This window comes from Jaculus jaculus, chromosome 2 (assembly GCF_020740685.1).
Source record: "Jaculus jaculus isolate mJacJac1 chromosome 2, mJacJac1.mat.Y.cur, whole genome shotgun sequence".
NCBI lineage: Eukaryota > Metazoa > Chordata > Mammalia > Rodentia > Dipodidae > Jaculus > Jaculus jaculus.
Window position 1 is genome coordinate 208061873 of NC_059103.1, and position 21538 is coordinate 208083410.

A 21538-nucleotide genomic window follows, 5' to 3' on the forward strand; every position below is an offset into this window, starting at 1 on the left:
AAGATAAACAGCCACCGAAATGAAAAATACCTAAAGCGTCATTAAAAGGAAAGAATCTGGATTCCGAGAGGACATCATCTTGAACTCTCATGGAATTGGACAGATCCTTCCATATTGACAGGCAGTAAAATTTCTTTTAAAAAAAAATTACTTATTTTTTATTTTATTTTTGGCAACTTCATACATGCATATATTGTATTTTGATCATATTCCTGCCCATTTCCCTCTCATTCCCTCCCACCCCTAAATTCCTTCTTCTTTCCAACTAGTCTCCTTCATTCTTTCATATCTATCTTCTCTTCCTCTGTGACCTACTGAGTTAAATCAGGGCTGCTCACTGAACTATGGGTAAATGGTCACTACAGAACATGGCCCTCCCTCTCCCAACAGCCAGTAACTGACAATAGCTGCTCTGGCCGCAGCGCTCTCAGGAGCCCCTCCTGCACCCACGACAGAATGTTGACGGGCGCCGTCCTGCCAGGAAACCGCAGCTGCTCTGAGTTCATGAGTGTTAGTGACCATGTCGTGTCCCAGAAGATGACATTCCAAAGCTCTCCTCCCCATGTCGTGTCCCAGAAGATGACATTCCTTCCCATCTCTTAATGTTCTTCCCACCCACTCTTCTGGAATGTTCCCTGAGTTTTGGAGGGGTGGTAGAGATGTCCTGTTTAGGGATGAGCACACAGTAATTAATCACTTATCGAGGCAACAAAATTCCTAAGAGGCAAAGGCAGATATTTTTTCCCCCCGCAGTGGTGTTCCCAGGCCACCGGGCTTCCTTGGGTGTGGCTGGGAGGTAACGTGTCCTGGGACTCAGCTGGAGAAGGTGGCATGTGAGCATGTGAGCGCTGGTTTGAGGTATCATGAGTATTTTCCCCGTAGTACAAAAGGCACTTTCACATTCCCATGTTGACAACGCACTCAGAAGTCTTCTGCTGTTGCCCTTGTTTTTATCTAACCGAGGTAATGTATTCTGACTGTAGGTGTTTACTGAGCTCCTGCTATGCAGCAAGCATTCAAAGAGGTGTGGAAGAGAACAAAACAGTTTTCCTGGGCAGAACATTTTGATGTGCTATAGCAGAGGTGGAAAGGGAGACTTCATTGTTAAATAGAATACATGCCTTGGCTTATTTTAGGAGTGGCCAGTTTGCAACATTTTGAGACTCAAAAAACAAATAAAAAGGCAAGAGAAGCTTTAGTTACCTATGTTTTTCTAGATAGCTGTTGAGGGTCAAACTCACAGCAGGCCCTTGGGGTTATTTTTTTCTTCTTTTAACTTTTGCGACAGAGGCCCAGGCTGGCTTCTGATTGACTACGTAGCCCAGGATGTTCAAGTTCAAGGATGGCCTTGAACGCCCATCCTTCTGCCACCACCTTCCGAATGCTCGAATTCCAGTTGTGTGCAGCCACACCTGGCTCGAGACTACTCCTAAGGCCAGTTTTACAAGTGAGGAAAGCGAGCTTCAGTGAAGTGAGGTGGCTTACCCTAGGCTAGCAAGAGAAAGCCCAGGACTACTCCTTCTCCTGAAGCTCCAGTGAGTGTTCAGGTCCAGAACCTTGTAAATGCAAACGGATGTTCAAATAGGTGGTCACAGGCTTTTGGATGGAAACTCAAACTTAGTGGCTTGAAATAGCGCAGACTCCCATATGGCTCTGGAGGTGACATCACTCCTCAGATGTGCTGCGAAGAGCATAGACACCCATCCAGGGAGTGGCCTTTCTTAGGCAGTGGTTTTGTATTTGGTGTCTGTGTGCTCAGAATTCCTTCATCCTGTCACTCTGCTGGCTTCCTGTTTAGCCCCCAAACCTGATGACGCTTCCCTCAGCCCCATGGAGCCAGTCCTGTGCCTTATGTCTGCCTGTGCAAGTACCTGAAAGTATTAATTCTCCAGTCTGTCTTGCACCAGAAAACAGCTCCCAGTTTGGCTTGGCACGGCACCTCATTAGCATGTGCCACCTGTTGTAGAAATGAAGGGATATACGAAGGAGCCGAACAAAGAGAGGGTATAGTCAAATATCTATCTCAAATTTTCCCAGTATAACGGGTACTTGTTAGACATGTTTCCTATGGACCGATGGTGAGGGACTCCTGCTCTTTTCTTATTAGCAATGCAGATATGCAGGAATGCCCAGCCTGGGAGTGGTGAGCCACCCAGAGGCCTCGGGCTGTGTGGGTGAACCCTTATGTGGGGCCAGGTGCGCTTTGAAGGGTTGTTTGGAAGATCTGAAGGAAAGGATTTGGCTTCTCGTCTCTCAGGTCGTCAGTCTTGTAAGGTCTGTGCCGGGTTAGGCATTTGAGCGTTGCTTAGACTTACCACATGTCTTTTGATTCTGACAGTCCTTTGATTATAGGATGCATTATTGATATCCCAGCAGCGTTGGCAGAGAAAGCAAAAGTGGAATTGCATTGATAGGAAGGCACGTTCTGTTTCACACATACTGAAATGTAAAGTATGGCCGCCATAAGGTAGAGGAAACAGGCAGTTAGGAAGAATCAGTGTGGCTGGGTTGCTGCGTGGTGGGTGTAAGGAATGAATGCAAATGAGTTACTTCTTAAAGGTCCTTTTTCACTTTTGACATTGGGGAGGTATATGTGGCAGAGGCCTCTCTTCTGAGGCTGCAGGATTTTAAGGAAAGAGAGACTATGGCATATCTAAGGTTTCATTTATTAATCATAAAACCTCTAGCTGGGCGTAGTGGCATATGCCTTTAATCCTAGCACTTGGGAGGCAGAGGTAGGACAGGAGGATTGCCATGAGTTCGAGTTCAACCTGAGACTGCATAGTGAATTCCAGGTCAGCTTGGACTAGAGCGAGATCCTACCTTGAAACACAAAAAACAAAAACAAACAAACAAACAAACAAACCCTCTATCCTCTAGCAAGGGCTGGGGCGATGACTCACTGGTTAAGAGCATTCCCTGTGTGAGCATGAGTGCCTGAGAGACAGCGGAGTTTGATCCTCCCTGACCCACATGAGCAGCTACATATGGCCACATGGCTCTGTAGCCAGCCTCATAGGGGAGCCAGCGAATCGTTAAATGTTTGTGGAAAAATGGCAAGCTTCAGGATAAGTTAGAGTCTCTGGCTCAAAACAGAACTGGCAGAGGAAAGAGTGATGGAACAGGATATCCAGCTGCTGCAGGCGCTGGGGCACTACATGGGCACATACATGTGCATATGCCACACACACACACACACCCCTCATATTACATACACACTTAGCTAGGTGCTCTTTATATAGTAACCTGTTCTCTTCTCTCTAAAATGCAACAACAGGGCTGGAGGGATGGCTTAGTGGTTAAGGTGTTTGCCTGCAAAGCCAAAGGACCCAGGTTCGATTCCCCAGGACCCATGTTAGCCAGATGCCCAAGGTGGTGCATGCATCTGGCAGTTGTTTGCAGTGGCTGGAGCCCCTGGCGCACCCATTCTCTCTCTCCCTCTCTCTGTCAAATAAATAAATAAATAAAAATTAAAATGAAACAATGTACTTCTTGTCTTTTAGGTTTTATGAAAGAAGTTAATTGTTTTTAAAAGAGTTATTATTATTATTTATTATTAGAGAGAGAGGGAGAGAGAATGGGTGCGCCAGGGCCTCCAGCCACTGCAAAGGACCTCCAAACACATGTGCTACCTTGTGCATCTGGCTTATGTGGGTTCTGGGGAGTCGAACCTGGGTCCTCTGGCTTTGCTGGCAAATGCTCTAAGTGCTAAGCCGTCTCTCCAGCCTGAAAGAAATTAATTTTTTTTTCTGGTTTGTTCAAGTTAGGGTCTCCCTGTAGCCCAGGCTGACCTTGAATTCACTATGTAGTCTCAGGATGGCCTCGAACTCATGGCAATCCTCCTACCTCTGCCTCCCGAGTGCTGGGATTAAAGGTATGCACTGCCACGCCTGGCAACATTATTATTTTTTTAATTGTGATTTAGTCTGTTAGGGCTGTTGTCTCCTCCCTAAGACGAAGCAATGGCTGTGCTTCTCATTGCCCTGGGCTGAGAAAGAACTTAGAAGATTTTGGGCAGCAGTGTGGCTGACATCCACCCCGGCCTGCACGCTGGGCCAAACACTCAGCAGTGAGGCTTTATGCAGGGCGGGTTAAGACTGCTCATGCAGACCCTTCCTACTCTGGCCTTGCCCTTACACTGTGTGGAGCCTGGAACACTGTTCCTGGAAGGTGACTTGGAAGTTTCATCCTCTTGGTCATTGGGCGGAGGGCAGCAGTGGACACCAGTAGGGTGGATACCGCTTGGAACATGTTCATGCCGCTGGCCTTGCCCACACCCCTACATCTTGCTGCTGCGTTAGGACCCTGAGCTGTAGGCGGCTTTTCTAGCTTTCACTTGTCACCATAGTGCTGCTTTCTTGTCACGTCACCTATATAGATGGAAATTAATAGACAAAGTGAACCTCCTGGACAGCCACAAGTTCCAAGCGTAGGGCATCGGGACCCTCTGCTCTCTGCTGTGTGTTAAAGTTCTGGGATTTAAGTGCCACTGGCCCAGCACCCAAAAGGTTGGTATGTCGGGACCCTCAGCTCTTCATGTTATAGCTCCTTGGTAGCTGGAGCCAGTGATCCTTGGTGGCTTCTGGAATTGTTTTAGTGGCCAGAGCTTGCAACTGGTTGTGCAGTCTCATCTCTTAAGTCTTTCACCTTCCACGGTCTCAGCCCTTCATAGTTTATGTTCCCACCTCTCGTCCAGAGCACTTCAGCAGGCTGCCCTTGCTGGGTGTACTTGGGGTTGATCACCTCCATGTCCTTCCTGTCATCAAGTCAGCTTGTTCTGCTTGTGATAAAGATCACAAGTAGGCAATAAAAGCACTCAGTGAGGTTTTATGGGGGCCTGGGCGGTGCCTAGGAGGGAGGTCTCTTAGGCTGCACGGGAGAGTGAGAGGACGCCTGTTCACGCACTAGCTGTTGTGGCTTAGGGTTCCTCCCTACCGGATGAGGATGGTCTCAGGAGGGTCTTGTGGCTGTGTGGGGGATCACCTGCAACAGCTGTTAGGTAGGGGGGTCATCTGAAAAGCTCACAGCCAAGTGAAGTCTCCAGGAGCTGGAGCAGGTGTCTAGAGTTAGTGTGACTGAAGCGAAGTCTCCCAGAGCCAAGCCAAGTTGGAATCCCAGCCGTCCCGACGGTTTGTAGCAGTTCTTGTGACTGGAACAAAGTCTTCCTAGGGAAGTTGGGACTGATCTGAATTCTCCTCTGGGCACTAGTGGCTGAATTGTGTTTCCCTGAACACTGTATGTATATGTATATATTTCAACGCGTTACGTTCCGCGACCCTTAGCTTGTCGGGACGGCAACCAGGACTGGGCGTCTGCTTCTGTCGCCCTCGCTGCTTCACCTGTCGCCGTCGCTCACGAGCGCATCTCCATCCACGTTGGCCAGGCCGATGCCCAGATCGGCAACACCTGCTGGGAGCTCTACTGAGTGGAACGTGGCGTCTGGCCTGATGGCCAGATGCCAAGTGGCAAGACCATCGGGGGAGGAGATGACTCCTTCAACACCTTCTTCAGTGAGACAGGCGCTGGCAAGCATGTGCCCAGGGCAGTGTTTGTAGACCTGGTCATGAATGAAGTTTGTACTGGCACCTACCGCCAGCTCTTCCACCCTGAGCAGCTCATCACAGGCAAGGAAGGTGCTGCCAATAAGTATGCCCGTGGGCAGTCCACCATTGGCAAAGAGATCATTGACCTTGTCTTGGTTCGAGTTTGCCAGCTGGCAGGCCGGTACACAAGGCTTCAGGGCTTCATGGTTTCCCGCAGCTTCAGTGGAGGGACTGGATCCAGATCTACCTCCCCGCTGAGGGAACGGCTCTCCGTTGATTACAGCAAGATGTCCAAGCTGGAGTTCTTCTCCATTTACCCGCCCCCGGGTTTCCACCGCTGTAGTTGAGCCCTGCAACTTCACTCCCACCACTCACACCATCCTGGGGCACTCTGATTGTGCCTCCATGGTAGACAGTGAGACTGCCTATGACATCTGTCGTAGAAACCACGATATTGAGCGCCCAACCTACACTAACCTGAATCGCCTTATTAGCCAGATAGTGTCTTCCATCGCCACTTCCCTCAGATTTGGTGGCGCCCTGAATCTGACAGAATTCCAGACCAACCTGGTGCCCTATCCCCCACATCCACTTCCCTCTGGCCACATATGCCCCGGTCATCTCTGCTGAAAAAGCCTACCATGAGCAGCTCTCTGTAGCAGAGATTTGAGCCAGCCAACCAGATGGTAAAATGTGACCCTAGCCATGGTAAATCCATGGCTTGCTGCCTGCTGTACTGTGGTGTTGCAGTCTGGTTCGCATTGCTGGTAGAAATCACACAACCAAGAGCAGCTTCTGGGAAAAAGAGATTTATTTCAGCTTACAGACTCAAGGGGAAGCTCCATGATGGCAGGGGAAAACGATGGCATGAGCAGAGGGTGGACATCTCCCCCTGGCCAACATAAGGTGGATCATAGCAACAGGAGGGTGTGCCAAACATTGGCATGGGGAAACTGGCTATAACACTCATAAGCCCGCCCCCAACAATACACTCCCTCCAGGAGGCATTAATTCCCAAATATCATGAGCTGGGAACACCTAAGTTTATGGGAGACACCTGACTCAAACCACCGCATGTGGTGATGTGGTTTCCAAAGATGTCAATGATGCCATCGCCACCATCAAGACCAAGCATACCATCCAGTTTTTGGACTGGTGCCCCACTGGCTTCATGGTTGGCATTAACTACCAGTCCCTGTGGTACCTGGTGGAGGTCTGTATAAGGTGCAATGAGCTGCTGTATGCTGAGTAACACCATGGCCATTGCTGAGGCCTGGACTTGCCTAGACCACAAGTTTGGCCTGATGTATGCCAAGTGTGCCTTTGTGCACTGGTATGTGGGTGAGGGTATGGAGGAGGGAGAGTTTCCTGAGGCATGGCCGCCCTGGAGAAGGATTATGAGGAGGTTGGTGTGGATTCTGTTGAAGGAGAGGGTGAGGAAGCAGGGGAGGAGTACTGATTATCCATTCCTCAGCTCTAGCATGTCATACTCCCAGAACCCCAGATTATACATTATCTGATGGGAATCAAGGTTTCCGATTGTCTTCACTCTGATCGTGTCTTATCCATGTGTACCTGTAAGGTTTTTCCATGATGTTGCAAAGTAAAAGCTTTAAGAACAACAAAAAAGAACACACACATATGTATGTATGTAATTTTAGAGTTGAAAAATTATTTTTATTTATTTGCAAGCAGAGAGAGAGAGAGAAAGGAGAGAGAGAGAAAAAAGAAAGAGGAAGAAATGGTTACACTGGGGCCTCTTGCCACTGAAAAGGAGCTCCAGATGGATGCGTCACTTTGTGCAAATGTCTTACGTGGGTACTGGGGAATTGAATCCAGGCTGGTAGGCTCTGCAAGCAAGTGCCTTTAATCACTGAGTTATCCCCTCAGCCCCAGTTGCAAGATATTTAAGGCAGCCTGCCGTGATGGCTCAGCTCCAGGAAATGTTGAGAGCGGCTGTTTGACAGCTCCAGTGGCTCCTGTGAAACGGGCAGGCGGGCGCTGGAGATGCCGCTGCCCCTGACAGGCCTCAGACGCAGCAGCACTGCTGTTCCCAGCCCAGCGGGACTCGGGACTGGGTGAGGACAGTACTGGCTCTGCCCAGCCTCTGACCCTGCTCACCTGGGGCTGCCATCCAGTTCTGCTTGTCGGCAGCTGCCCTTGTAGCCAGGCACGGGGAATGAGTCTGACAGCTGCCAATCGAGCAGCGGATTTGCTTTAAACTGACAGCTTCAATCATTTAAAAGGCAAAAGAACTTAGGGAATATTTGTATCAAAGATTGAACATGAAATTAAGATTCTTCTTAACAATTCCAGCGCTAGGGGAGGCAGAGGTATGAGGATCACCGTGGAATTGGAGGCCAGCCTGGGACCATAGAGTGAGTTCCAGGTCAGCCTGGGTTTAGAGTGAGACCTCACCTCGAAAAACAAGGCAAAACAACAATAGAAAAAACAAAACAAAACTTGTTTTAATGCCTTAACTCCAGCCAAATACCTTTAAGGAGGGTTGAATCTTCCCACTTTGTCACATACCTACTATATGATGGCAATTGTCATACTTTATGACCTTTTTTTCCCCTAGTTTTTCCCAGGTAGGATTTCACTCTAGTCCAGGCTGACCTGGGATTCACTATGTAATCTCAGGGTGGCCTTGAACTCATGGCAGTCTTCCTACCTCTGCGTCCTTAGTGCTGGGATTAAAGGTGTGCGTCACCATGCCCGGCTCCTTTATGACCTTCATCAAAAGTCTCTTCATTCCTCTGTGAGCATGGGATCTCTTGGAGGCCCGCAGCGAGGACATGTGAAAGGCTGGGCATATTCTGGATGTGAGCTGAGGCAACGGTGAAAGCATGAAGCAGTGGGCTAGAGAAAACACGGTCGCTAGTGAAGGGACACTTGCCCTGCTGGGTGTCGGAGGAGCCGAGGTTCTGTTCCCTCATTCCACCCATCCCGATCTGAGGACTGCACTTGGAAGCGTTAATTCTCTGGCCACGTCTAAGCTTGCCTGGTGGTCGAGTGGACACAGTGGCAGGTGTGGCCTGCAGCAGGATGCCCTGGCCTTTCATGACATGGGGCCTTGGAGGCAGCATATGTGAGCATTCCCCTCATCGGCTGCACCCCCATTTTCCAGAGGAAGCAGGCTCACAGGAAGGAACCGTCATCACCCTGGACACAGCAGTCAGGCACGGGGGCCTGCGTGCCTGTGTTGATCTGTGTTGATCGCTTTCTGCTTCGTGTTGCCCGGGACTCTTTCGTCCCTGGCTGCCACCGCTCCCTTCTTTGACTAAGTGAGCTTGGGGACAGCACCACAGATGTCTCCGTTCCCAGTGTGTCCTCTGATAGGAATACGCTAGGGTTTGAAAGAACCCCAGTCATGCTGTTAAAACAGAAAACAGCCCAACAAACCCTAGATAGTCTCAGATCTCACTTCACATACTTGCGGTTCTTCCCAGAGGACCCCGACAGGACTGTGCCATTTCATGGTGGCCCAGATTGCCTAGACCTTGCTTTTGCTGAGGCGAGGAGTGGATTTTGTGGGTAGAGGCTGGGACTGCTGCCCCAGCATGTGGTTCACAGTTGCTTGGTTCTTCTTTCCTCAAGTTCTTGAAGCAAATTCTCTAGCATTCATGTATGTGAAAATTTTCTTCACATGGGAGTTGGAGAGATGGGTCAGTGGTTAAGGCTCTTGCCTAATGACTTAGGTTCGATTCCCCAGTACCCACATAAATCCAGACAAAGTGGTATATGCATCTGGAGTCATGTGCAGCTTCTGGAGGCCGTGGCATGCTTTCTCATGCTCTCTCTCTTTCTCTCTCTCCTTTCAAATAAGTAAATAAATATTTTAAAGAATTCTCCTTACACCTGGGCATGGTGACACATGCCTTTAATCCCAGCACTCAGGAGGCAGAGGTAGGAGGACTTCTGTGAGTTTGAGGCCGCCCTGAGACATAGTGAATTCCAGGACGGCCTGGGCTAGAGCGAGACCCTACCTCAAAAAACCAAAACCAAAACCTAAACAATAACAACAACAAAAATCTCTTTACAGTGTGGAGGGCTCACCAGACACTTGTAGAATGTAGTCTCCCGTGGCACCCCACTTTGCCTTTATCTCAGGCCTGTGAGGTTATTTCCCTGAAGTCTGCTTCCTTAAGCAAAGACATATCTATTCTGCTAGTCACGTTATTCTTGACATTTATCTTGATAAATAATTTTTCCAGCATCTGGATGGGTGGGAGGCTTCTCATCATAGAAAGGTCTACCTAATGCACGCAGTAGGCACTTAATAAGTGTTTGTGAGGCAAATCCTGTGCCATCGTCTGCATACTCACCTTTAATCTCAATAGCTCCTCTGTCTCTATGGCTGCCCTCTGCCCTGCTGGACTGTGAGCCCTCCATGGGCAGTGACCTCGGCTTACTTAGCTCAGTCTTCTCACTGGTCCCGAGCCTCAGGGAGTAGGACCAAAGATAAATGCAGCCAGCATGGATCCAGCAAGACAGTGGTTCTGGCCATTTGGATGGAGTTCTTTAATCTCTTTGGAGAGGAGAGACTCAGATCATCTTTGACTGCTGATGTATTGTTTTGATTTTATAGAAAGGTTGTACTCTTAAATTCCTCTCCCCTGCCGCAGTGCTGCTGAGGGGCTTCCCCAGGGTTATTGATATTCCTCGTGGGGACCAAGCAGCCCAGTCACTGCACGTGTGTGTGCGTGGCGGGGGGGGGGGGGCATGGTGACTCAGGCTATTCCCATCTATCCTGAGGCTGCCCCCTTTTCCACTATGTTCTCTGAATGTTCTCTGAACCTTGGCAATTGTGATAGAAATCTCATTTATTGCTCAGTTCTCTGTAGCCTTTGGATCTTGATGAGGTTTGAGTGACCACAGTGTCCATTGCCATCTCCCTGGAACTGGTTGTCAGGCTAGCTGTGAGAGCGGTGCTGGGCCTCTGCTTGCTCTGCAGTGACCTCTGGGCCCAGACAGGTGAGGTGGAGGTGACCTATCTCATGGTCAGTAGTTATCTGTCTCTTTTATTTGAGAGAGGAAGAAGGAGAGGGAGGGAGAGAGGGAGAGAGAGAGAGAGAGAGAGAGAGGGAGGGAGGGGGAGGGGGAGAGAGAGAGAGGGAGGAAGAGAGAAAGAGAGAGAGAGAGAGGGAGAGGGAGAGAGAGGGAGGGAGAGAGAGAGAGAGAGAGAATGGGTGCACCAGGGCCTCTAGCCACTGCAAAAGAACTCCAGATGCATCTGGATTACATGGGTCCTGAGGGATCGAACCTGGGTCCTTAGGTTTTGCAGGCAAGAGCATTAACCGCTGAGCCAACTCTCCATTCTGGCTCTGCATTTATTATTATTATTATTCATTTATTTGAGAGCAACAGAGATAGAGAGAGAGAGAGAGAGGGAGGGAGGGAGGGAGGGAGGGAGGGAGGGAGGGAGGGAGGGAGGGAGGGAGGGAGGACGAGAATGGCATGCCAGGGCTTCCAGCCAGTGCAAACGAATTCCAGATGTGTATGCCCCCTTGTGCATCTGGCTAACATGGGTCCTGGGGAATTGAGCCTCGAACTGGTGTCCTTAGGCTTCACAGGCAAGCACTTAACCGCTAAGTCATCTCTCCAGCCCTGGCTCTGTATTTTTAATGTATTGATATATTCTGGTTCTCTCCAGTGTTTTCCACCATCCACCCTGTGTGAGCATGCTCACCAATCAGTTGCTATCCTTTTTAAAAATTTTTATTGACAGAGAAAGGGGGGCAGACAGAGAGAGAGAGAGAGAGAGAGAGAGAGAGAGAGAGAGAGAGCGCAAGCGAGTGAGAGCGATCTGCCTCCAGCTACTGCAAATGAACTCCATACACTTGTGCCATCTTGTGCATATGTCTTATGTGGGTATTGGGGAATTGAACCTGAGTCCTTAGGCTTTGCAGGCAAGCACCTTAACTGCTAAGCCATCTCTCCAGCTCCAATTGCTGTCATTTTAAACAGCCAGTAATGAACTGTGGCAGGGTCCAGAATAATGAGCAGCAGCTTCAGCATTGTTAGGGAAAGTGGCTTTCTGGGGTCGGGTTTCTTCAGGGTCTTGCCTGTGTCTCTCAGTAGGTTGTGCTGGGCAGTGCCACTCATGGCTTATGTGACAGATAGGGAAGAGGGATTTAGGAGGGATAGCAGGGGTCCAGAGTTACCTGGCCAAATGGTAGAGTTACAAGAGAACTGACCAGTTCTTCTATGAGAATTTGTCTTGAATGAAACCCAGGGTTGTGGTGGTGCGCTCACAGTGCCAGCACCTGGGAGCTGGTGGTGGGAGGATCATGGGTTGAAAGCTTGCCTGGGCTACATAGCAAAACCCCATCTTAATTAATTAATTAAATAGAGAATTGACTCAGTTTTACAAATTTGGGGGGGGGGTGTATCTCTGGGTTTTATCCACTGTACCATTAAAAATTTAGGGGATCATACAGGGGAAATCTGCTCAAAGCACATTATATGCTTGTATGAAAGTGTCTTTATGAAACTCATTGCCATGTGCAATGCATATATGCCAATTTAAAATATTATTTGAAAAAGAATGTGCTGAATGAATGTGAAATGGATTTTTCTTTTCAATTATTGGGAGTTCCCTGTGTCTAAGAAAATCATGTTAATTGAAATATATTATTTATCTTTCACTTAAAAGAACCAGTCCCAGGCAGGGAATGGCCTTAAAATTCAAACAGTAGTTATCTTCAAGTGTTAAGATATTAAATGGTTTTCAATTTATGTCCTTTAAACGTTTTCCTGATAGCCCTGGAAAGAAATAATCTCTGGGGGCTGAGAAGATGGCTCAACAGTTAAAGGCATTTGCTTGCAAAACCAGAGAGCCTGGGTTAATTTTGCCATTTCCCACATAAAGCCAGATGCACAAAGTGGTGCATGTGTCGGGAGCTCATTTACAGCAGCAAGAGACACTGGCGTGCCCATTCTCTCTCTCTCTCTCTCTCTCTCCCTACAAATAAATAAAAATATTTTTTAAAATAAGGATCAAAAGAAAAACCTATTTCATTTTTATTTATTTATTTGAGAGAGAGAGAAAATGTGCACATGAGGGTCTTTTGCCATTGCAAACAAACTCCAGATGCATGTGCCACCTTGTGCATCTGGCTTACGTGGGTACTGGGAAACCAAACCTGGATCCTTATGCATTGCGGGCAAGTACCTTCACTGCTCAGCCATCTCTCTAGCCCAAATAATTTTTTTTTTAATGTATATTTGAGAGAGAAAGAGAGAGAGGGAGGCAGATAGACAGAGGGAGAATGGGCGTACCAGAGCTTTCAGCAGCTGCAAACAAACTCCAGAAACATGTGCCACCTTGTGCATCTCACTTACATGGGTCCTGGGGAATCAAACCTGGGTCCTTTAGCTTGGCAGGCTAGTGTCTTAACCATTATCTGTGCCTCTGGAGTTCTGTAACATATAGTGACGTAGGCCAGGCTGGGATTATGGCCTCAATTCACAAACAAGGACCTGAGCACTTGAGAGGCTAACCTAGCTACATGGGGCTCTGTTAAGGGGTACAGCTGGGCTAGAACTCGGGCCCTGCCTTTTCTTTCTTTCCTTCTTTCCTTCTTTCCTTCTTTCCTTCTTTCCTTCTTTCCTTCTTTCCTTCTTTCCTTCTTTCCTTCTTTCCTTCTTTCCTTCTTTCCTTCTTTCCTTCTTTCCTTCTTTCCTTCTTTCCTTCTTTCCTTCTTTCCTTCTTTCCTTCTTTCCTTCTTTCCTTCTTTCCTTCTTTCCTTCTTTCCTTCTTTCCTTCTTTCCTTCTTTCCTTCTTTCCTTCTTTCTTTCTTTCTTTCTTTCTTTCTTTCTTTCTTTCTTTCTTTCTTTCTTTCTTTTTAGTTATTTCTATTTTTTGAGGTAGGATTTTACTGTAGCTCAGGCTGACCTGGAATTCACTATCTAGTTTCAGGGTAACCTCAAACTCACTGAGATCCTCCTACCTTTGCCTCCCAAGTGCTGGCATTAAAGGCATGTGCCAACATGCCCAGCAGAGGGCCTTCTTCTTAAAAGCCAGCGGTGTTGCCATCCTACCCAGCAGTTCCTGTGAAAACCCATCAAAGGAATGGGAGAAAGGGAAAGTGAGTCCTAGCACCCAGGGTCTCAGGGGTGGCTGCAGCTGTCATGTCAGACAGCCTGGGTCCAGAACGCGGTTCTTCCACTTCCTGTCGCGGACATAGTGTTCTGTGTCTCTGGGCTTCCCCCCCCCCCCCCAGAAAGCTGACTCATTATCTGTGTTGAAGGACCTTTGTGAAGGATGAAGGATGGGTGACTAGGATTGATGGTGGGTTGACGGTGATAGGGGCTGATTGAAGGGTGCATGCATTTAGTATCTGTTATTCTGTATTCCACAGTAGAAAGAAAGGGAAGGAGAGAGAGAGGAGTTATGTTGCTTTCATCCTAGGAGATGAAATTTAGAGAAAGGGCAAGCACATCAGGGGCAGTTGCAGCGACCCCTAGATGAGGATGATGGTGGATTGGCCCAGGGCTGTATCCCAAGAGTTGGGGAGAGAGCAGGTTTTCAGAAGTCTCAAGTAGACCTGGCTTGGGGATTGACGGGCTATAGGTCTGAGGGTGATGATGGTTTCAAGAGTTGCTGGTCCTAGAAAAGTGCTGGAGAAACATCAGGCAGACTCCGTGACCCATGGTGGTTTTCTACCCCACTTCTCTTTTCCTTTCTTCTCTGCAAATGTCGGACTTGCTCCCTTACATAACACCTTTTATCCCAGACTTACTGTGTTCTGTGCTGCACTCTGCAACTAATTAAGCCTTAGCATGAGTGTGTTAATGACCACCCAGGCTCAGAGGGGCTTTCCTGAACATGACTCTTCACCCACAGGTACCTCTTTCCCGGGTGGGCTATGCTGTCTCCTGTGGGCACACAGCTGAAGGTGTCTGTCTGTGTGTCTGTTATACCCACCGCAGACTATAAGTTCATGTTTAGGGATCCTGGATCTAGAAGTTAATGACTTGTAAATTGCTCTCCAAGCTAGAGCCAGAAATAGAAGGCAAGCAAGGCTTCCGAGCATGTCTCCCACAGAGCTGCGGTGATGGGCCGTCATCATGGTGGGGTGTGACGCGTGCTGGCTGTGCACGTTGACCAGCCTTCCTGTGGAGCTAGGGCGCCGCTAGCCTCCACTGGGTGGGGACAGGGTCCCTTGCTTCACTCCCTGGCTCACAGTGTCACCTTTCCCTCCCTTTCTGTGAAGGTCGTCTTCGGATGTGACGGCTGAGACATGAGATCTTCAGCCTCCAGGCTCTCCAGTTTTTCCTCGCGAGATTCGCTATGGAATCGGTGAGTGGTCCGCAGCACATGCTGCCCGGGAAGCGCAGCCAGGAAGCCCGCAGGATGCTCTGGGGGGTTCAAATGCAACGCTGAAGGGAAGCCATCCCTGGGAAGGAATGCCTCCGAAGTAGCCTCAGCCTGGGTATCGGTGGTGATGGGCTGTTTGGTGTCTGTAGTGTGGGGGCTTTGTCAAGTTTTCTGTATTATTCATCATCTGTCACACCCACTCTGAAGGGAGAGGGGTTGGGGTACTGAAAAGAGATCGGAAATATTGTTGGCGACAAGACCAACCATGGTAGTTATTAATTTAGCCATTTTAGGTTCTTTGGAAACTTGCATGTAATCTACCTACTGGTTCTGCCTCGTCAGTAGGACTGTGTTCATCCGCAGGTAAAGAAAGCACCTCGTTGAATTTGAAGTCACAGCTCCCGGATCCTAACCCCCATGTGTCCTCACTGTGCCGTGTTGTCCCTTGGTGGAGACAGTTTTACTCCACTTGGCAGCTGGGTAGACTGAGGCTGGGAGCTGGTATAGGCCTGCCTGTGGGGATGGAAGTTTGGGCTAGTGGACAGTTGCAAGTTGGACTGCGTGAGACGTGCCATTGAAAATTAGTGAAGAAACCTGGCAGAACGCGGGTCTTGTGAAGTCCTCAGGGTGATCCTTTCCAAAGCCTTACCTTGGTGTGAGGAGCTTGGGCAGGTCTGGAGGGAGTGGCTCACGCCTGACCCTGCCTCTGGCTGCTGTTTTGATCTCAGACAACACACTGACCTTATCAGTTCCTTTGCTTCCTTATCTAGGAGCAGGGGGTAATAAATGTTTATGTTTCAAACTTTTGGCACAATCTAGAAAAGTTACTCTGGAAAAGGTATCTGTGTAAGGTAGGCACACAACACTGAAACTGTTTCATTTTTAGGATGAAAATAGTTTTTTAATTTATTTAAATCTTTTAATTTTGTTAAGCTTATTTATTTGTTTATTTTATTTTCGAAGTAGAGTTTCACTCTAGCTCAGGCTGACCTGGAATTCACTATGTAGTCTCAGGGTGGCCTCGAACTCATGGTGATCCTTCTACCTCTGCCTCCCAAGTGCTGGGATTAAAGGTGTGAGCCACCATGCCCGGCTTTAAATTTAATTTTAAATTATTTTAATTATTTATTTGCAAGTAGTGATAGAGAGAAGAGAGACATAGAGAATGGGTGCGGCATGGCCTCCAACCATTGCAAATGAACTCACACATACCCCACTTTGTGCATGTGCATCATGTGGGTCCAGGGGAATTGAACTCCAGTGCTTAGGCTTTATAGGCAAGTGCTAACTGCTGAGCCATCTCGTCAGCCCCAGAAAATAGTTTTTAAGGATGGCTAGAAAAGCCAAAGTTTGAATGGGCTCATGGGTGAGACCTGAGAGCGGAATCAAAACTGAGAGTCTTGATAATGGCCCAGAGGAGGTGACACGGAACTATTACCATGGAAACGAGGCTTTCTGGTACCTATTTTGATAGTTTGTCTGTTACAGGACTACTCATTCATGTCTTGTCTTGTTCTTGGAGTCAAGAGTCCCATATGTTGTTGGAATTAATTTTGCTAGTATCTTTTGGAGGAATATTAATTATACCATAATTGTAAGAACTCAGGGCATCATTAGAATTAGGTTTTTGTATGAATGACTTAAAACCTAAAATAACACTGGTTTAGGGAAAATAGGGCTGAGCAGCTCAGTTGGTAGAATTCTTGCCTAGCATGTGCAAAGCCCAGGATCCCATTCCCAGCACCATATAAACCGGGTATGGTGGCACATGCCTTGTAATCCCAGTACTTGGAAAGTGGAGGCAGGAGTTTAAGGTCATCCTTGGTTACATAGGGAATACAAGGCCAGGCCACGATACAGGAGATCCTATCTTTAAAAAAAAAAATCACTTTTTAAAAAATTCAGAAAGAGCCGGGTGTGGTGGCGCCCTCCTTTAATACCAGCACTCGGCAGTAGAGGTAGGAGCATCACCGTGAGTTCGAGGCTACTCTGAGACGACAAGAGTGAATTATTCCAGGTCAGCCTGGACTAGAGTGAGACCCTACCTCACTGAAAACAACAACAACAACAAACCCAGAAAGTGTATACTCTGCCTTATCAGCTGATGTAGAGAGTTAAAAGCTCTCTGTGAGACCCTCGGGCCTTCCCTGGCTTCTCTGCCACGCGATTCTACATTCGCGGTGCTTGCCCATGGTCCTGCGCTAGCTGCTGCTGCTTCAGCCCATCACACCTGCCGGGAGGAGAAAGGAGCAAAAAGAAAACAAGGCACATACTCCTTTTACTCCCATTTTACTGGCCCCAAGTTAATCTTCTAGTTACATTTAGCTGCAAAAAAGGCCTGGGAGCTAGACTCTTGCTTCTGTGAGCTATCGCTCACCCACCTGAGTGTTGTTAGCATGGATGAAAAGAACAGCTATTAAGAGGACAGGTCCTTTTTGGACGTGCTTATACTTACTGGAAAATTGCTATTGGGACGAATTAGCTCTGTAGCCAGCCTGCTGAAGTTTTGAGTTCCTGGACACAAATTATGTGACCTTGGAAGAGCTCTGGAACCTCCCTGTGACTCAGCCTCCTCATCTGTGAAAGCCTGCCATAGAGAACTCTTCACTTGTCCTTCCCAGCAGTAGGTGGGCCGGGGCGGGGCCCTCGGGAACAAGTGCGCGGTGCGCCGAGGCGCTGCCGAAGCTGTTACTGTTACCCGGCTGCACCGCGGTCATTGCCCTCTCTCCTCCCGCGCGGCCATTTCTGTGCTCCTCCTCCGCCCGCCTCTGCTGCCGCTGTTACTGTCCCGGCCGGCCGACGCTGTCATTGCTGCCACTGCTACTCTGCCGTGGTGAGCGCGACGGCTTCTCTGAGCACTGCTGCCCCTCCCCTGGCCCTTCTGCTGCTGGGTGGTCACTGCTGAGGCTACTTGTACTTCTGCTATCCCGCCGTCGCGACCATGCCACTGTCACTGTCGAACAGCATACTCAGAAGCACAGCACGTCTCCCCCACCTTTTGGAAGATGAGCACCAGAGCAGACCCCTCGGTGGGCCGGCCCACGGTGGCTGGAAGGAGGCATGTGACAGGCGTCTAATGTTCTGTTCCCTGACCTGGACGCCAGTTTCTTGGGGTGCAAAAAAATGCCTTGAGTGTTCCACATAAGGCATAGATGATTCTGCGTTTGTCTCTTTTTAAATTTTAGATTGTTTTGATGTGGGTGTATGTGGCGTATGCACGTGTGTGTGTGTGTGTGTGTGTGTGTGTTCAGATGCACGTATTTGCATTCAGAGGCCAGAGGAGGACATCGGGCATCCTTTTTTCTTGCTCTCTCACCCTATTTCCCTGAAGTAGAGTATCCTACTAGACAAAGCATGGAGCTCTTCCTTGTTGTGGTTGGACAGACTGACCAGCGAGCCCCAGTGATTCTGGCTCTGCTTTCCTCAGCACTGGGGTTTCAGGTGTGTGCAGCTATGCCTGGCTTCTTCTTCTTTTTAAAAAAATTTTATTCATTTATTTTCAAGGAGATAGAGAGAGAGAGAGTGTGTCGGCACGCCAGAGCCTCTAGCCACTGCAAACGAACTCCAGATGCATGTGCCCCCCCTGTGCATCAGGCTTACTTGGGTCCTGGGGAATTGAACCTGGGCCCTTTAGCTCCGCAGGCAAACACCTTAACCACTAAGCCATCTCTCCAGCCCCCGGCTTCTTCTTTTAATGTAAGTTCGTTTTTTTTTTTTTTTTTTTTTTTTCAGTGTAGACTCTTGCTCTAGCCCAGGCTGAGCTGGACTTCACTATGTAGTCTCAGGCTGGCCTCGAACTCACACCCACCCTTCTAGCGCAGCACATGCTCTTACCCACTAACTCTCTCCCTAGCCACTCGGCGCGTCCGTCTTGTACGGCAGAAACACCGCCCTGTAGCTGGAGGGTGGTGGATCGTGAGGGCGCCGCACTGCTCGATTCCTGAGCCTGTGTGCTGAGCTGTAACACAAGGCCCTGCACCTGCGTTGCTGTTTAGGTCGATTGCTTCCCTTTTGTCCCAGGGACATTAACCCATTGCGTATTCCTTATGTGCCAGGAACTAGGTCGGGGTGCTTGGGATGCAGGGCACATGCAAAAGATAATGGCCTGCTTTGTTGGGCAGTTGTCCCTATCTCTCCTGATGGCGCTAATAATTGGTCAGCTGTCTGTCTGTCCTTGTCACAGGAGCCTGCCTGGCATTCCAGGCAGCACTGGAGAGGCGGCTCACTGCATCTGTCAGGACGCCGTGAATGGATGAGTGATGACTGAGGTTGTAGCGCACAGCAGTGTGGGTGTTGTGCCTGAGAAAGCCCAAAGCTGTTTCCTTTTGTCACCCCAGGTGCCCCCAAGAAGGCAGGGACATGGCCACGGCCGCTGAATTAACCTCTGAACTAGCTGGCTTTATCTTCAGGGGTTTTCTCCATGTGGCCGAATGACCTGCCTTGAGCCTTCCACCCTCCTGAGCCCAGTCCTGGGAAAAGTCCCTATTCCTCCTCCGGCCTTCCCAATGTCAAGGCAGAGGCCCTGTCATTAGAGGGCCGCCGGCTGTCAGCCCAAATTGAATTTCCCTGCGCCCAGCTGATGGCCCTTTTTGCCGCAGGGCAGGGGTCAGGAATGTGTGCCGCACGCGGCTGGGAAACGTGTCCTCAGAGCCAAGCGCAGGAGGCTGACCTCCCAACCCCGCCTGCCGAACAGAGCTGGGCGCATAGAAGCCTCAGGGGTCCTGGACGTAAAAGAACAAGAAATGAGTGGTAGAAAAACAGCGCTTAAGGTCCACCGAGAAAACCCCGTGAGTGTAAAATTCCACTGATCATTTCCCAGCTTCGGCCATTCCTCAGTTCCGCACGTTCAGGCAGGGAGGGTCTTCCCAAGCTGACAGGTGGCCGTATATGACCGTCCCTGCCCTCCCTGCCCTCCCTGCCCTCCTCCTCCTTCCATCTCTCCTTCAGAAAGCATGAGACTGCTGCGCCCCAGGCCCAGGGTGAGGTCCTGGGAAAGTGAGTGAAAAGACTCATTACAAAGCCTTCATGAGCGCCCCATTCACACACCTCATTTATAAAAGCTGTCTGTCCCAAAAATGTTGTTTTTTTTTTAAACTAAATCACTTTGTCTTAAGTTAGTGTACATCACCGCATCTTGCTCATACTCTCCCCAGTACTCTCCACAGAGCCTCCTCGCCTGTCACTCATCCTCAGCCTGGAAACGGTCCCCATTCTATGTCTTTGTCTCATATTTTTACATCAAATAAATGTGTGTTGAGCCCCTGATTTGTTCCAGTATCCTAATGTAGGTAAAGCGACATGGTTCTTCCTCTTTCTTAGGTGTTTATTATGTTTATTCAGTCATTGACTCATTTGGTGGTGCTGAGGTACACTGAGCTACATCCCAGCTACATTCCTCTTATGGAGTTTATACTTCAGTTTTTGAAAAAATATTTTATTTTTATTTATTTGACAGAGAAAGAGGGAGAGAGAGAGGGAGAGAATGGGCGCTCCAGGGCCTCTAGCCACTGCAAATGAACTCCAGACGCGTGTGCCGCCTTGTGCATCTGTCTAAATCTGTCTAACGTGGGTCCTGGGGAATCAAACCTGGGTCCTTTGGCTTTGCCGGCAAATGCCTTAACCGCTAAGCCCTCCCTCCAGCCCCTATACTTCAATTTTTTTAATTTATTTTTTTATTAACAACTTCCATAATTGTGGACAATAAGCCATGGCAATTCAATTTTATTTATTTATTTGAGAGAGAGAGAAAGAGGTAGGTAGAGAGAATAGTGTGCCAGGGCCTCTGGCCACTGCACACACTCCAGATGCATGTGCCCCATTGTGCATTTGGCTTATGTGGGTCCTGGGGAATTGAACCTGGGTACTTTGGCTTTGCAGACCCCATACTTCAGTTTTTCACCTGTTCACTTTACCAACACTTTCTGAGACCTGCTGTACGCTGGGAACTGTGCCAGCTGCTGGGATACCAAAGGGACCATGTAGCTCCTTCTTTGTGCTCCCCACCACCCAAGGACAGATTCAGAACAAAGCCACCGCCTCGACACTGACATTCTTCTGCTTGGTAATAGTGAATGAGTATATATTTTTAACTAATTAAAATGTTTTAATCATGCAAAAAACTACCACCTACTTTTTGTTTATGTGGGTATTGTGGCATATATGTGTGGTATGTATGGTGTATGTACATGTATATGCCAGTGCTCTTGCTTGTCATGACCAGTCACCTGACTGGAACTTGTGGTATCCTGCCCGTTCTTGAGAGAGCGAGAGAGAGAAAGAGTCAGACAGAGATAAAGAGAATGGGCATGCCAGACACATGCACTACTTTATGCATCTGGCTTATGTGGATCCTGGGGAGCCAACAGGGGTCCTTTCGCTTTGCAGGCAAGTGCCTTAACCGCTAAGGTATCTCTCCAGCTGCCTACCCGTTCTTATTTGAGCTAGAGTCTCCTACTGATCCTGGAGCGAGCCTGCCTGCCTGCCTGCCTGCCTGCCTGCCTGCCTTCCTTCCTTCCTTCCTTCCTTCCTTCCTTCCTTCCTTTCTTCCTTTCTTTCCCTCCCTCCCTCCCTCCCTCCCTCCCTCCCTCCCTTTCCTTCCTTACCTTCCTTACCTTCCTTTCCTTCCTTCCCTTCCCTTCCCTTCCCTTCCCTTCCCTTCCCTTCCCTTCCC

The 21538-nt window shown here is 48.9% G+C and overlaps 1 protein-coding gene and 1 pseudogene across 2 annotated transcripts in view; both read left to right on the forward strand.

Annotated features, from left to right (window-relative positions):
- The window catches only part of Asap1 (ArfGAP with SH3 domain, ankyrin repeat and PH domain 1), a 334607-nt gene that overhangs the window by 20936 nt on the left and 292133 nt on the right, over positions 1-21538 (forward strand). For both annotated transcript variants that reach the window (XM_045143888.1, XM_045143889.1), the window contains exon 2: positions 14765-14850. In XM_045143888.1, the coding sequence (XP_044999823.1) occupies positions 14792-14850 (59 nt within the window). In that variant the 5' untranslated portion in view covers positions 14765-14791. The remainder of the gene's footprint in view (positions 1-14764; positions 14851-21538) is intronic.
- On the forward strand, positions 5448-7002 carry LOC101615723 (annotated as a pseudogene).